This window comes from Sesamum indicum, linkage group LG10 (genome assembly GCF_000512975.1).
Source record: "Sesamum indicum cultivar Zhongzhi No. 13 linkage group LG10, S_indicum_v1.0, whole genome shotgun sequence".
In the NCBI taxonomy this organism is placed as follows: domain Eukaryota; kingdom Viridiplantae; phylum Streptophyta; class Magnoliopsida; order Lamiales; family Pedaliaceae; genus Sesamum; species Sesamum indicum.
This window is the reverse complement of record NC_026154.1, coordinates 10,417,379-10,431,154: the sequence shown is the minus strand read 5'-3', so window position 1 is coordinate 10,431,154 and position 13,776 is coordinate 10,417,379. Positions and strand designations below refer to the sequence as shown.

The window sequence follows — 13,776 nt, the reverse complement described above, 5'->3', positions numbered from 1 at the left end:
CTACTCAGTGTTAGGCCTGACCGATCAACCAAACAAATATCTCAACTGCTCCCTCCCCCCAACGACTCATGAGACAGGAAAACAGAAGTATATTCCATTCGTTCATAACAATAGCGTAGCTTTTTCATTCATTCCAAACGTGCCATGACTCATTAGACTACAAATTGGTGAAAGTAGCATCCACACCATGTTGTTGTGGACGGAATGCTTGGTTTTAATTAAATTATTTGAATTTTAATCCATTATGAGCCCAATATTTAACTTGGACCATCCAAGTGAGAGTTAAGATTGTTGCAACCGAGACCTCATTATTATAAGATTTTTGCATGTATCAATTTTAATCATTGAGTATAAACAGATGCATTCCAAACACATCATACTTCAAATATTAAAACATACACAATATGCAAAAACAAGCCTTGCACGCCCCTGTTGGATGATTACAAGCCCAATCCTAAGTGACCCATGGAGCCCCCAGTGGTCTGACCGTCATAAAACCAACTATTTAGGGTTGGGTCTGAAATATTTCAAGTCGAAGACCTCGAGACTGGGCATCGAGAATCCTATTGAATCTTGCATTAAAAGTCACATTCATTTGATGAGTACCGTGTTTCATCGGCGACAAACGTAGAACGTCTATGCGATCTTAATCGGTTGATTAGCTAGGTCTCAGATCGATTGAACTGACTCACTGGGAGAGTCATATGGAAACCTTGGAGGCTTGGTCGGTATGACTTGAGTCCCCGACTCCGATAGTACGGGAGTAGCCCTCAGACTTGAGCAATCACGGCAGTCATGTGCATGCGATGACTGTATCTTAGATTTGTGCCAGAGGTGATCGTGCTTTAGATATGGTCATCATAAGTCTTGTCTAATGCAGTCAAAGTATGTGTAGCAACGACATTATGTGGCGAGGAAATTGTTAGAAAAGAAAATTATCATCGTCCTCGCTACATACTCTGATTGCACTGCTAATTTTATTTATTGCTTCAGCTTGTGCGTTCCCGGGCCATTCACTCACATTTTTTGTTGCTTTCGCTATGGATATTTGTTGTGATATTAAAACACTATTCAATGTAAATAGTAAGCACAACAAATAGATGGTGCCACAGATGAATGCTTACAATATTCATAAAAATTGTTAAATAGTTCCCAAAATCACCAATCCAATTGGTTTTCTGGTCACCTATTATAACATTAATTGAAATTAATTCTAAAAGAAATGAATTAATTTAATTAGATTAAATTAATTTAAGAAGAATATAAATAATTGGATCATTTATTTGGAAAAGTCCATTGGATGGATGGCCAAGAATTAATTATTTGGATTAATTAATTATGAAAATAATACCTTTAAATTAACTGAATTAATTTATTGAGTTTGGTTTAATTAATTGATTGGACTTATATTTATTTAATTGGATTAAATAAACTTTTGAATTTGTACAAAGTTTTTATAATTAGTTGGATTAATTTGAAACCCATAGATATTAGTTAGACTTCATAAGAAAATAGAAAAATAATGTTTCGATTTAAATTTATTGAACCTTTTGTTTTCTCCTTTAACCACTTTCATACAAATTTTATATATAAATTTGAAAACATCAAACGCACAAAAATTTCAAAAAAATATTTTTTTAAACCGTTTTAAGTAATTAATTTATTTTTCACTTTCATTGCATTTCCAAATCATACCGATTCTTTCAACACTATGGGTCATGATAAACAAAAAATTAACATATATTGTATAGCCTAATATAGAAATTAATAAGGCTTATACTATACACAATACTAACTAGTAAGCGAGGTAAACATGGCCTCGATATCTAAGTGTTAATCAGCTGAACAAAAATTGTAAGTCGTCCTAAACCCTTCTCTTTTCCTCTTCCCGACTTTTTTCAGTAGAATCCACGATCACCCGAGTCTCTCCACCATGGCGGAAGAATTCCTTCCGGCGGCGGAGCTCACGGCAAGCGGCCGCCCCGTGTTAAAATCTGGAGAGGTGGAGTGCTCCCTCCTATCCGCCGTTGACCTTCTATCAGAGGACAATCCCACCTTCCCCCACTTCAAATCCGGCCTTCTCATCCTCACAACTCACCGCCTCCTCTGGCTCCCACCGGAAACCACCACTCGAACAGAAACTTCTGCTTTTGTCCCTCTGTCAGCAGTCCAACACATTTTCTCCCCCATGAAATCCATCAAATCCATGTTTCACAGTCCCAGGATAAGGTTCCAGGTTTCTGCAACCCCCGAGGGGAGGGTCGCTGTGAGTGGCGGACCAAAGTCTGTGGTGATCACGTTGATAGTTAGAGGGAAAACTGACCCAGATTCGTTTTTGGGTAAATTTTGGGACGCATGGAGAGGAAGGGCCTGGGAGGCAAGCGGGTCGGAGTCAGGCTCGCGTTCGGAGGATGGTGCTGGATCAACTTCCGGGTCGTTAGCATTGCGAGCACCGGTGGTGGGGGTGGCGGGTATATTGAGGAAGGAGCAGGAAATGTGGGAGAGTACTGACAAGAGCTTGCAGGATGCTTTTCAGGATTTGAATGCTCTCATGGTCTGTAAGTGTGTTATGGCCATCCATGCTCGTATCAAGTTCATTGTCTAAGATTAACTCTATGCTTGACTAGCTAAATATGCCAGTGTAGCTCACTACTCAATATTGGACATTTATGACATTGAAAGATTGGACTTGAAGTGATGAAATTGCTAAGTGGTTATCCTTTTTTAAAGATATCAACAATCTGATTGAAAGTTGGGAGATCATGGCAAAAGATATCTCCTTAAGTAATATTTTCCCTGCATGAAACGTAAATAAAACACAGTTATGTTGTTCCACTATGTAGTCAGTGACTAGCGCTGGCATTAGTATGTGATGAAGTTCAAGTACAATTTCAAGATATCATTTTAAAGCAGAAGAAGGGTGATGAAGTAATAAATTTATTACCAAGAGTACCTTTCAAGTAGCAATAATATGTTAGTATGTTTGACGGCTGAAGATGAGTGACACACAGATGTGTATGAAGTGTTCATATTATTAATCTTGTTTAAAGTATAGCTTGTTATGGTCTACTTATGGGGAAGCAGCAGTTAGATGAATGCCAAGCTTTGTGGGTTTTTGATGCGTACTTTATAGAGCAGGCTTATGTCCAAAAGAAACTGTTCACAACTGAAAAGAGAAACTATCACTGTTTGCTGTAATTGGTATCTACATTTCCAATACCAATTAATGGTATCAAACTGAAAGACAATGATTTGTTGATCTGAAATACTAAGTTCTTTACTTAAAAAATTTAAGGATGTTTTTACTTTCTTCCGCAATACGCTTTTCTGCATCTCTCATGTTAAAAAATAGAGCAAGGCAAAGGAGATGGTGATGCTAGCTGAGAAGATGAGATTAAAGCTGCTTTCAGGCTCAAATAATCAAACTAGTGGGGCGAATGATGATGAGATGGGTACTAAGGAAGAAATGCAAGATTGGTTGTTGAGTGTTGGTATTGTATCCCCTGTTACAAAGGAGTCTGCCGGTGCTTTGTATCATCAACAGCTATCTCGTCAGGTATGTTTTATTAATTACCTTTTCTTTTTTTTGTTTTGAAGATGTTTTGAAATGAATGATAATCATGTTTTTATAATGGAAATTATATGTACTAGTTGCACTTTGACATTTGGTCAAAATAGTTACTTCATAGAATTTTGTAGAGAATTCTTCTTTCTCAATAGTAAACCTATGATCATCATTAATTTTGTTTCATAATAGATTTCTCCCACTTCCACATATAATGCTATAGATAATTGACCTAGTGGCCATAAGAATGTGAATTTTCTTACTATTTTAGCATGGCAAGCTTAAAGCCATGTTCTAAGCTTTCCACATTTTGTATTTCATATTAGCCAATAGTTTTAAACTGGAATGCTTGTTAATCAATTGATGCTAAACCCTTCTGCCTAAATCCTAATGGTATATTTATGTTTCTTCAATCTATCCTATAAACTAGGTGTTATCAACTCCAAGTACCAGTTTAAGACTTCTCATTACGGAGTATTAAAATTATGTCTGAAAGAATCTAATCAGAGATGTTTTCAGAAGAAACATAATTGTAAAAAACTGCCTTATAAAATTAAGGCTTATAGAACCATTTCTTGCAGATGGAGAAGTGTTGTTTAAAGAACTACATTATTAATTTAAACTCTCTGTGGGGTTTAAGAAAACTGTGGATATACAATAGTATAAGTAGAGCTTTGTCGGTGTTTCATTATCTTGAATTGTACAAGATAGTTTTTGAGATATTAAAAGGTCTGAAAAATGAAAGTTGAGAAATGTGCATTTGTGTAGCTCAATTTGTTAATAATGGGCTAATGGAGTGTGACTTATTTACTAAAGAGTAGGAAATAGCCTGGGTGACTATAGAGCTTTGATTGTGGATGCTGATGAAGCATTCAAGTGATGAGGAGAAGAAGAGGAAAAGAATGAAAAAGAAAGAGGAGGACTGTTTCACTAAATAAGAATCAAGTAAGTTCACACTTCACACAATCCAACATCAGTATCTCATACTAATTGTGGCACAGCCACTAAATGCAGACGTATGCAGAAGAAAGGAAAGCTGATGGAGATTACTTAAATTATCATTGACACAAGACTTCTACTATCGAATCACAAGACCTTAGGCTATCAATATGAATATTTGACCTTCTACCTACAATGGAGCAGAGAAATATTAGTTTCAACCGCTTTGTGATAAAATGCACAGACAGTGAATCTTGCAGCAGCAGAGTTGTGCCAAATCCACCTTATCATAGAATTATAGTTTTCTCTGATTTAAATATGATTTGTTGGTCAATCTCACTCCATATTTGTTGGGAGTCAACACAAAAAACCCTCCTTTAACCACACAAATCTTGGAACTCCAAGTGGTTTAGTACTCTGGGATTTTCCCAGAAAAAATCTTTAAATGCTTAAATTTGAACCTGTGTGATACTCTCAGGAAAGAAATCTCCAATGCTGGGAAATTTAAAAATGAATACCTTCATTAGGTTTGACAGATATTTATAGTCCATCAGTTTCCTTGCCTCTCTTAGGCCACCTTTACTTTGAGGTATTGGGCTTGATATCCCAAACAGTTGGTTAAAGCTGTTGGCCCGGCATAAATTTGTTAATTCAATTTGTAGTAAAAGCTTTCGGCCTGGCATAAAAGCTGTCACCAAATTAGTTATAGACCGTAGGCCTAATTTTTTGTTTACTTCAATTTGGTGAAGCCCAGGATTAACCTTTCGGCCCGGCATAAATTCGGATTGTGCCATGATTGTTCTCCAGCCCATGAGGCTGGTATTGGCTATCAGAACCAGCCTAGGCGATCATGATATTAATTTCTTTTCCAAGTTTCCCATGTCTCTTGGTGTTCTGTCTCCAATATGGCCCTTGTTCCTTTTAAAATTACATACATGTCAGCTCTTTAATAATGCCAGGTACTTTTTTGAGTTTTGACAAAACGAAGCACAATAACTCCATTCCTTCTTCCTCTTCTTTTTTTTTTTTTTCCTCTCTTGCTTCTTTTTTCATTGTTCAGTACGACGGTACCTAAGTTTCAGAGTTGCTTCCTAAAGAACTACTATTACATGGGCATCACGAATAATAACTTATAACCAGGGAATACAGAAAGAAGTCGAATCAAGTACTGAAATAAATAAAGAAAAAAGTTTCAGAGGCATGGCTTTGCCTAATTGAATCTTTACTGTGTGTGTGTGTCATTGGGGGGCTTCACAACTGGGTTAGCATATGGAGTCAGCATCCTGGTCTTAGACCATTTTGATGAAGAAGATGGCACAATAAATTGAGGTAGACTAATTTGGCATTATTCAAGGGTTGGTATTTGCCTGTTATTATCAAACTTCTAATTTTTCAAAGTAAAGAGCCCAACTAAACAGTCAATAGTTTAGACTATCTAATGTTACCATGCAAACAAAAATTTAAACTGTAATCAACCTAATCCTAATTTCCATCACAAATTAATCTATCCTAACCTAATCATTTCCAATGAAGTAAGTGTGGCCTTAAGTGATAATTTCACATAGTCGAAAGCATCTTTCCTTCCAGATCTTATTCCATGAATAATTATAGGACAACTAGCCTTACAAGGCTGAATACAAATAGTCCATCATAGCATGGATCACCTGAACTTGGTTTTCTATCCTACATGTGCTATGTGGCCGACCACGCTACAGCACGACCACATCAATATATTTTTAAACCCAGAAACTTATCTGGCCCATTCCACACCAGCAAGGCCTAGGAATCTCACTCATCCTAACCTACATTTGTATTTGTGTGCCCCTGTACGAGTGCGCTCGTGGACCAAGGTATCTGTGTCAGGAAGACTATATTTCCAAATGTCAAATCTGTCCTTCTTGGCTGCTGGAAGGAAAAATGTAGTAATATTTCTCAACCTTTTTTTCTTTTGCAATAAAGAACAATTTAGACACCCTTTTTCAGCTATTCCTAGGGCTAAAACTGGTAAAGAGAAAAGCTACTCTAATTTTATATTGGCATCGTGACTGTCAAGGTACCACAAACCACCATGCAAGAATTATTCATAAACTGAAGGTCCGATATGCCTCATGGTATTTCCAGGCAAATTCTATAATTCGAGTGAGCCTCCTGTTGTCTACCATAAAAATGGTCACATCCTCTTCTCCATTGAGGTGATGCTCAGTGGTGTGATCAACAGGTGGATTGACAAATTACTTTTCCATGTGAAACCGAGTTCTTTTTGCATAATTGAAGTTCTTCAACTATACCTTGATACACATTTTCTGCCTATCTGAAGACATGTAATTGGTTTTCCATTGTGAACAACATAAGCAACCAAGAATTGCCGATCAAACGGACTACCACGACAGGTGCTGCATTTAGGAGCACATTCTGTGACATGAATGAATGTTGAGGAGCTAGAGGGTTTTCATGCATAAGCTACGGCAGTGCGCTTTCATCAATTCATGGAGAAAGCTAATGATTTGCCTAAATGCTAGCAACTGAAAGCCACAAGAGAATAACAAATCTTTTTCTTTTTGATGTGTCACCTCCTTTATAATTTGCTATTTCAGAATGGTTCGAGAAATTAGCATTTGGCTCTATTTTATTTAATCAATGACTCAATTATATCATACAGAGTCATTTCCCAGCACATTGAATGATCACACCATATGTTTCTGACCACAGGCAGATAGTGATTGTATCCATAAAAAGTTCTTTTTGCACCAACTAGAAAATGATGATTTGTTGGCTCTACTCTAACTGGGTAGATATCCTAAATTTAAATTAAATACTAGAATTTTAGGATCTCTTACAATCGAAGAGTTTATTATCAAATGATTGAAGGAAGTCACCCTTCAGATTCTGGGGTTGTGGGAAGCGCAAATATTATTGTTGTAAATAGATAATTCTATTGAGAAAAAAAGAAAGGAAAACTTGATGTTGTCTAGTCATGATCTCCATTCATATAATTTGAATATATGTTTTAAGCTGGATTTAGTGTTAAATCTCTTGGACGATCTTGAGTATATTGCTACATTTCCTACAATAGGTATTCGTAAATGCATAAAGAAGAAATCATGAACTGATGTTTATCTTCCTAGTGTATAAAGTAAGTTGACAGGCTTTCATATTTTTATTTATTGCATTTAGGCCTTGACTTGGGCCCTATTTATTGTTGCACTAGATAGACACATGTTTGTTGCAAATGTATATGTAATACATCAGGTGGTGTTACGTTTTTCCTTTATGGTTCTTAAAATTGCACACATATAACTTAAGGTTTTGTTTGGTTTAGTGAGAGGAAAGAGGAAGTGGAAAGTGTAGGGGAAGGGACTTTTTCTTGAAGTTGTTTGGTATTGTTTGCTATAATGGAAATGAAAGCAAATCTCTAATACTTCCATGTGTGCGGTACGGAGTCCTACGGACAGAATAAACTACAAAGGTAGGACTAATTTTTATAAATTTACAGCCCGTTTCTCATTATTTTGTATTAGGAAATAAATAAGTTAACATTAAAGTATTTTAAATTATTAAAAAGTTTAAAAATTAAACTTACAACTTATTGAAAAAAAATATGAATGAAACATACTAAGGGTGCAGTGTGGCATAGCGGTGGAGGCGAAGAGGCACATAATGGGGCAAGAGTTCAGGCGCCTCGAAGGGTGCTAGATAGCAGATGATGGGGGTGAGGGGTAAGCGAAGCAGTGCTGGCGCTAGGGTTTTGGTGGCGACGCCGATCTAGGACATTGGTGGCGGCTGCGATGCAGATTTAGGGTTTCAGAAAATGACGAGAGCTCGTCTCTCTCTCTCTCTCTCATATATGTATATATATATATTTTCCTTTTCCATTTGAAAGGAGAAACAATAAAGGAGAAAAACAAAAGAAATAAGGAATATAAATTTAAAAGAAAGCAGCAGGGAAGTGTAAAAGAAAAATAGAAAAGAAAACAGAAAAGGAAGAGAAAATCCTTCATTAGTTGTTTACATATTTCCTTTATGTTATAATGATTAATTTAATTTCTAGTATTTATATTTAATTGTTTATGTAGTATTAGTGTTACAAGATATTAATGTTGAATATATAATTTAATTATGCAAATATGCGTTGTGCGCCATGGCACCTTTGCCCCGTGACTTGCCGTGGCCATGGCTCTAGGGCACCCTTGTGCCGTGATGCACCGTGTGTCCTAAGCAACTGTGCCCCTGAGCACTGGTGTAATGTACGCCAGAGGGTGCTTGTATAAGATTTCGTCATTAAATAGAGGTATACTTGTAATTACAAAAACAATATCAGGAGTGCACTTGTAATTTTGTAAATTACAGGGGCTGTGTAATTAGACCGAATCTCATGGAGTGTCAATGTAATTTGCCCCTTAATTTCAAGGAAAATCAGCTGGATAGAGTTTCTTGTTTATCATTCTATTTGTTCTTTTCGTTTTCTTTGTCCTCTGAAATAATGCTACTCGAGGTTTTACTTGTATGGTGCAATTGTTAAAACATTTTCCTTTGACTACTGGTGACTAAGGATCTTTTGGTTAGTTGGCAGATTTTGTGAAGATACCTTTAGAGAGAGCTGGAGGAATGATTAACCTGATAGATATTTATTGCCTTTTCAATCGAGCCCGAGGCACAGGTTTTACTTATTAGTTTATCGTTTCTTGGTCGACATATTCTTGTTGTTTGAAGCTTTATCATTATTACATTTTAATTATTGTGTAGATCTTCTATTAATTATTTCACGGCACTCTGTTTTTCGACAGAATTGATCTCACCTGATGATTTACTCCAAGCATGTTCTCTCTGGGAAAAGTTTGATGTGTATGTAACTTTTGATGTTAAAGTTATTCTTCTGCTTCTATTATAGCAAAGGAAACATGAAAGATGTGTTTAGACCTCTGGTGCTTTGATCCTTCTCCAATACATTTGTTTCTAACTGATAATTCTAGTGTTTCTTTTATTTCAACAGCTCTGTTATGCTTCGGAAATTTGATAGTGGTGTCATGGTGATCCAGAGTAAAACCCATAGCGATGAAGAGGTGATTTCCATTGTGACAACTTATTTTACATATGAATTACTTCGTACTTCCATTTATATCAATTTTCAGTCTTATCTGATTCCTGGTATCCAAGGACAGAGCTAATATTAAGAATGGAGCGGAGAGGAAAGGGAAGTTGAATAATGCATGCATCAATTTAGTGTGGAACCTATAAAGATATTTGACCATCATTGCAAGCCATTATTTCTCAAATATCGATCTTCAAGTGCTTTGGGTTCCAAATAAGATTTGCTTAACTGTGGAACTTACAAGGTGTTTGGCTAACCCTATTTAAAAGATATTATTCATACATTTTACTTGTAAAATATTAGGTATTATAATTTTATAATTGATATGATCAAAATTGAAAGGTTTTATTAAGATCTTGAAAATTAAAGAATTTGGGCATCTTTTATATTTCCAAAAAACTTTACCGAACGCTTACTACTTTAGAAGCTATAGCTTCTTATAAGATGTTTTAAAAAGCTTATAACTCCACCCTAACACCCCGAGTTTTCCTGAGCCTCTAGCTCCATATGTGTATACCTGAAGATGTTTAAATTTCTTTTTCTATTATCACTCCTGTTTAGATGGCTGAGGTATTGAAGGGTTTGATTTGGCGTAATTGCCCATTATCTCCTGTCTAAAGGAACTCCATTTTGGCATGTATCGTTAAATACTCTTGAAAGGAGCTTAATAAAATTCTAGCATCCTGTTTATGGATCTTATATTTCCAAAACCTTTACCAAACACTCTTACTATTTTAGAAGCTATATGTTCTAAAAAGCTTATGACGCCAAACAGCCGAGTTTGCTTGACCTCTAGCTCCATATGAATACTTAAAATCCTGAAGATGTTTGAATTTCTTTTTCAATATCGCTTCTATTTAGATGGCTGAGGTATTGAAGGGTATGATTTGGCATAATCACCCATTATCTCCTGCCTAAAGGAACTCCATTTTGGCATGTGTTGTTCAATACTCCTCCCGAATGCTGTATGCTGTAGTTAATTCACGTACTGCATTTGTGGGGCCTGACAACCAAATGAAATTTTTCAGAGAGAGAGAATGTGTTGGAGCTCTGTACCATTATATGTTTATTGATATATAATTCTCTATTTTTATTAGATATATAAATACAGCAAATACAACTTAAGTCTGCAGATGTTTTGAACTGATTTTGAACCATCTTCCCACTTTTGTTTCAGAATAATCAAGCTCCAAGCTTTAGTAAGCATGTGTTTGATGACTAATCAAATCAAATCAAATATATGTAAAATCTGAAGAAAAAATTTGAAATGGAAATATGGTAAAAGATCTGGTATGACTAACAAATGTAAGAGGCAGAAGACAGTTTCCACTTGCATTAATGTTTTAATATTGGTTTTCTGCATCTCTTATTTTGTGGTTGGGGATTAGCATGAGTAGCTAGTTTACATTGTCTTAACGTGGGACCGTTGCCAAGACTAATGTAAATGGTTAAGTATTTGTTTTTCAGTGCATTATTGCTATTCTTACATGCTTTTCTCATTTAGGTATTTGCTAGAATTAAGTCTTTGATGATGAAACCGGAGGCCTTACAAAATGGAATCAGTGCCAGTGATGCAGCAATGACTCTGGGGGTTGCTCCAGCTATGGCTAAGGAATATCTCCTTGCAGCTGAAGGAAAAGGCATGATATCGTCTATCACCTATGGATACTCAAATACTAATTCGATGACTTGCTGATACATTTTTCTTGCAGGATTGCTTTGTAGAGATGTCAGTCCTGATGGCTTTCGCTTTTACATCAATTTGTTTCTAGAACTCAATTCAGACGATATATACTTGTAAGTGGGTAAAATATGCTTTATTGTGTGTTCTTGCTTTGCAGCATTGCATATTTTGGTTCAAAGTGTTTATCTAGTGCTGTGGGTTGTCCCATGATTGTAAATTTGAATAACCCATCTTAGAGCATGTTTCATGTATCTCATGTTCGTCCATGGCTCTTCCTTTCTTAGATGAAGAAGGGTCTTTCTGTACTTGCTCTTCCACCTATATTGAGTTCTATGCTTGCCTATGACATGTCTTACGAGGACATCTGCCTTCTGGAATACTTACAATCAGAATTCTTATGTGCATCTCATTTTGGGGGTATACCATTATGAACAAATAGATGAGAAATAACATTTTTAACCCCAATCATGATTCAACAAATTTTGTGACGAGTTTGCAAGTATTTTTAGTACTCCCAAACATAGGTAGTACATACTATAGAACTACTCGGACTGGATGGCATTTTCCTATAAGAAGTTACTGCCATCTGGTCCCACCGAACACCATTTACAAAACATGCGTAAGATGCACTAACTGCTGGAGATAGAGAGGAAAGCAATTAATCTATCGAAAGGAAGTTATTCACCTTTGCGAAGTGCTATTGGATGTTTGACAAGAAAATCATCAGGGAACACAGAAAAAAGTTGCATCCTTATCTTGATAGGTTACTTTTCTGATAGTATTTTAAATCAAATGAAGCTGCTGTGCATATTAACCTTTCTTTGAATTTGCTCTTTGTTCAATAATATATTCACATGACATAGCATGAACTAAAGATCGTGATGTATTTTATGAAAATCTTGTACCATGGCAACTTAGTGTAGCGCTGTAGCACACTGTAACGTAGTTGTATTACCTAACTTCTTATTCCCTTGTGGAATTCTTAGGGCCTGTCTAGCTGTAGATGTGCTTCCATTTCTGCTCCTAACCAACATCATTTTTTCACTATGGGAATGATGATGCTTTTCAAGCAAATAGTTCCGTCCAACTCTTTAAAATCCTCATTTATGCAGTGTAGTTGTTACATTCCATTTTGTAATTGTGGTTCTCGTCTCATTCTTTTTCTTTGGCAGTGTGAAGGATCACAGTAGATATAGCACATGGATAGGGGCTGTCTCAACCAGGTGAACATTCATTGTATGTCTAGTATCAGCTTTTGAACTTGCCCCGTCCACAAGGAGCACAAATACTGAAAACTACATACAAATGTGCATCAGAATTGTTGTTAACCAGAAGTAATGACCTGACAATATGTTCATTCATCTTTGACAAACTCTATTGCAGGTAAGCAAGAGAGTCCTCTTACTGGCAAAGCACGTGCTTGAGGCCATGGTATATGACAAAGGAACTTATGGTATTGTGCTGGTGGTGCTATTTAGTTCATGATAAATGTAAATGGAAGTATACGAGACGATGTGAACACAGAAGGGGAAGTTTCATTCCATTGCGTCTACGTGGGAGCAGAAGGGGCAATCTCAGGGTGCAATGACAAGTACTTTGGGAGGGTGGATACGCAACCCCCAACATGCGCCCGCATTTATCTATGTTGCAACTGGTAATTTCTCCTGTCGAACATTAACAAAAAGCAAAAAATAGAGCTGTCTTTTATGCCAAGAAAAAATGTTTGGAGCTTTCACATGGATTATGTAAGATTTTGCAACCTGATGTTTGCAAGTGGTCTGCTTCTGTGCGAACTCCAATTTTGTTATGGTTTTTGTTATATTCCAATGATTGTTTTTCCATTATTCCGTACAATTGAATTGTTAAATAAGATGATGAAAATTGCTTCAGGACATGGAAAAGAAAATCTCATGGTCTGATTTTGCCATCTTTGAATCTCTAGGCAAAGAGAATATCTGTTATGTTTTAAAAGACTAGGAAGTATCAAGTGCAATTCATTTGTAAAAATATATTTTTTAGATGTGAATATAGAATTGATCAGTTACTAAAGATTTTAAATTCATATTTTTATTTATATTTCTATTATTGAATCATTAGTATATAAGTATTTTAAAAATATTGATAATAATTGTTTTAATGGATGAAGAAATCATTTAATTTGTTACTTGTAATTCACTTCTAAACTTGATGAATAACATTAAGTAAAAGATTTGTTCCTTAAAATTCAATTTTTGTATTTCATACTTAATAATTATTATGTTTAATGATTTTGTATTAGAACAAATTGATACAACAGTAAAATATAATATATAGAAAAAGATCCAATATTAAATAAAATTAATGAAGTTTTTTTGAATTTTTGATAAGAAATTCTAATTTAATAAAATTGATCATAATTTTTAATGTCTATTCTTCATTTCTTTTAATTTTATGTCGTGTTTGTTATATTATTTTTGTGAAATGTTATATTTCTTATTTTACTACTATATCCTGAATTTT

The 13,776-nt window shown here is 35.5% G+C and overlaps 1 protein-coding gene across 5 annotated transcripts; it reads left to right on the top strand.

The window, feature by feature from the left end:
* Window positions 1,801–13,118, top strand: LOC105172297 (vacuolar protein sorting-associated protein 36). Of its 5 annotated transcripts, none has more exons than XM_011093685.2 (9): window positions 1,801–2,554; window positions 3,401–3,556; window positions 9,068–9,161; window positions 9,289–9,346; window positions 9,495–9,564; window positions 11,098–11,233; window positions 11,306–11,390; window positions 12,450–12,500; window positions 12,756–13,118. In XM_011093685.2, the coding sequence occupies exons 1-9, from the start codon at window positions 1,934–1,936 to the stop codon at window positions 12,760–12,762; spliced, it is 1,278 nt and encodes a 425-aa protein (XP_011091987.1). In that variant the 5' UTR covers window positions 1,801–1,933; the 3' UTR covers window positions 12,763–13,118. The 5 variants fall into 5 exon arrangements, with proteins under 5 accessions (XP_011091987.1, XP_011091988.1, XP_011091983.1 ...); XM_011093686.2 differs by having other exon boundaries at window positions 1,801–2,558; window positions 3,411–3,556; XM_011093681.2 differs by having other exon boundaries at window positions 1,802–2,554; window positions 3,353–3,556.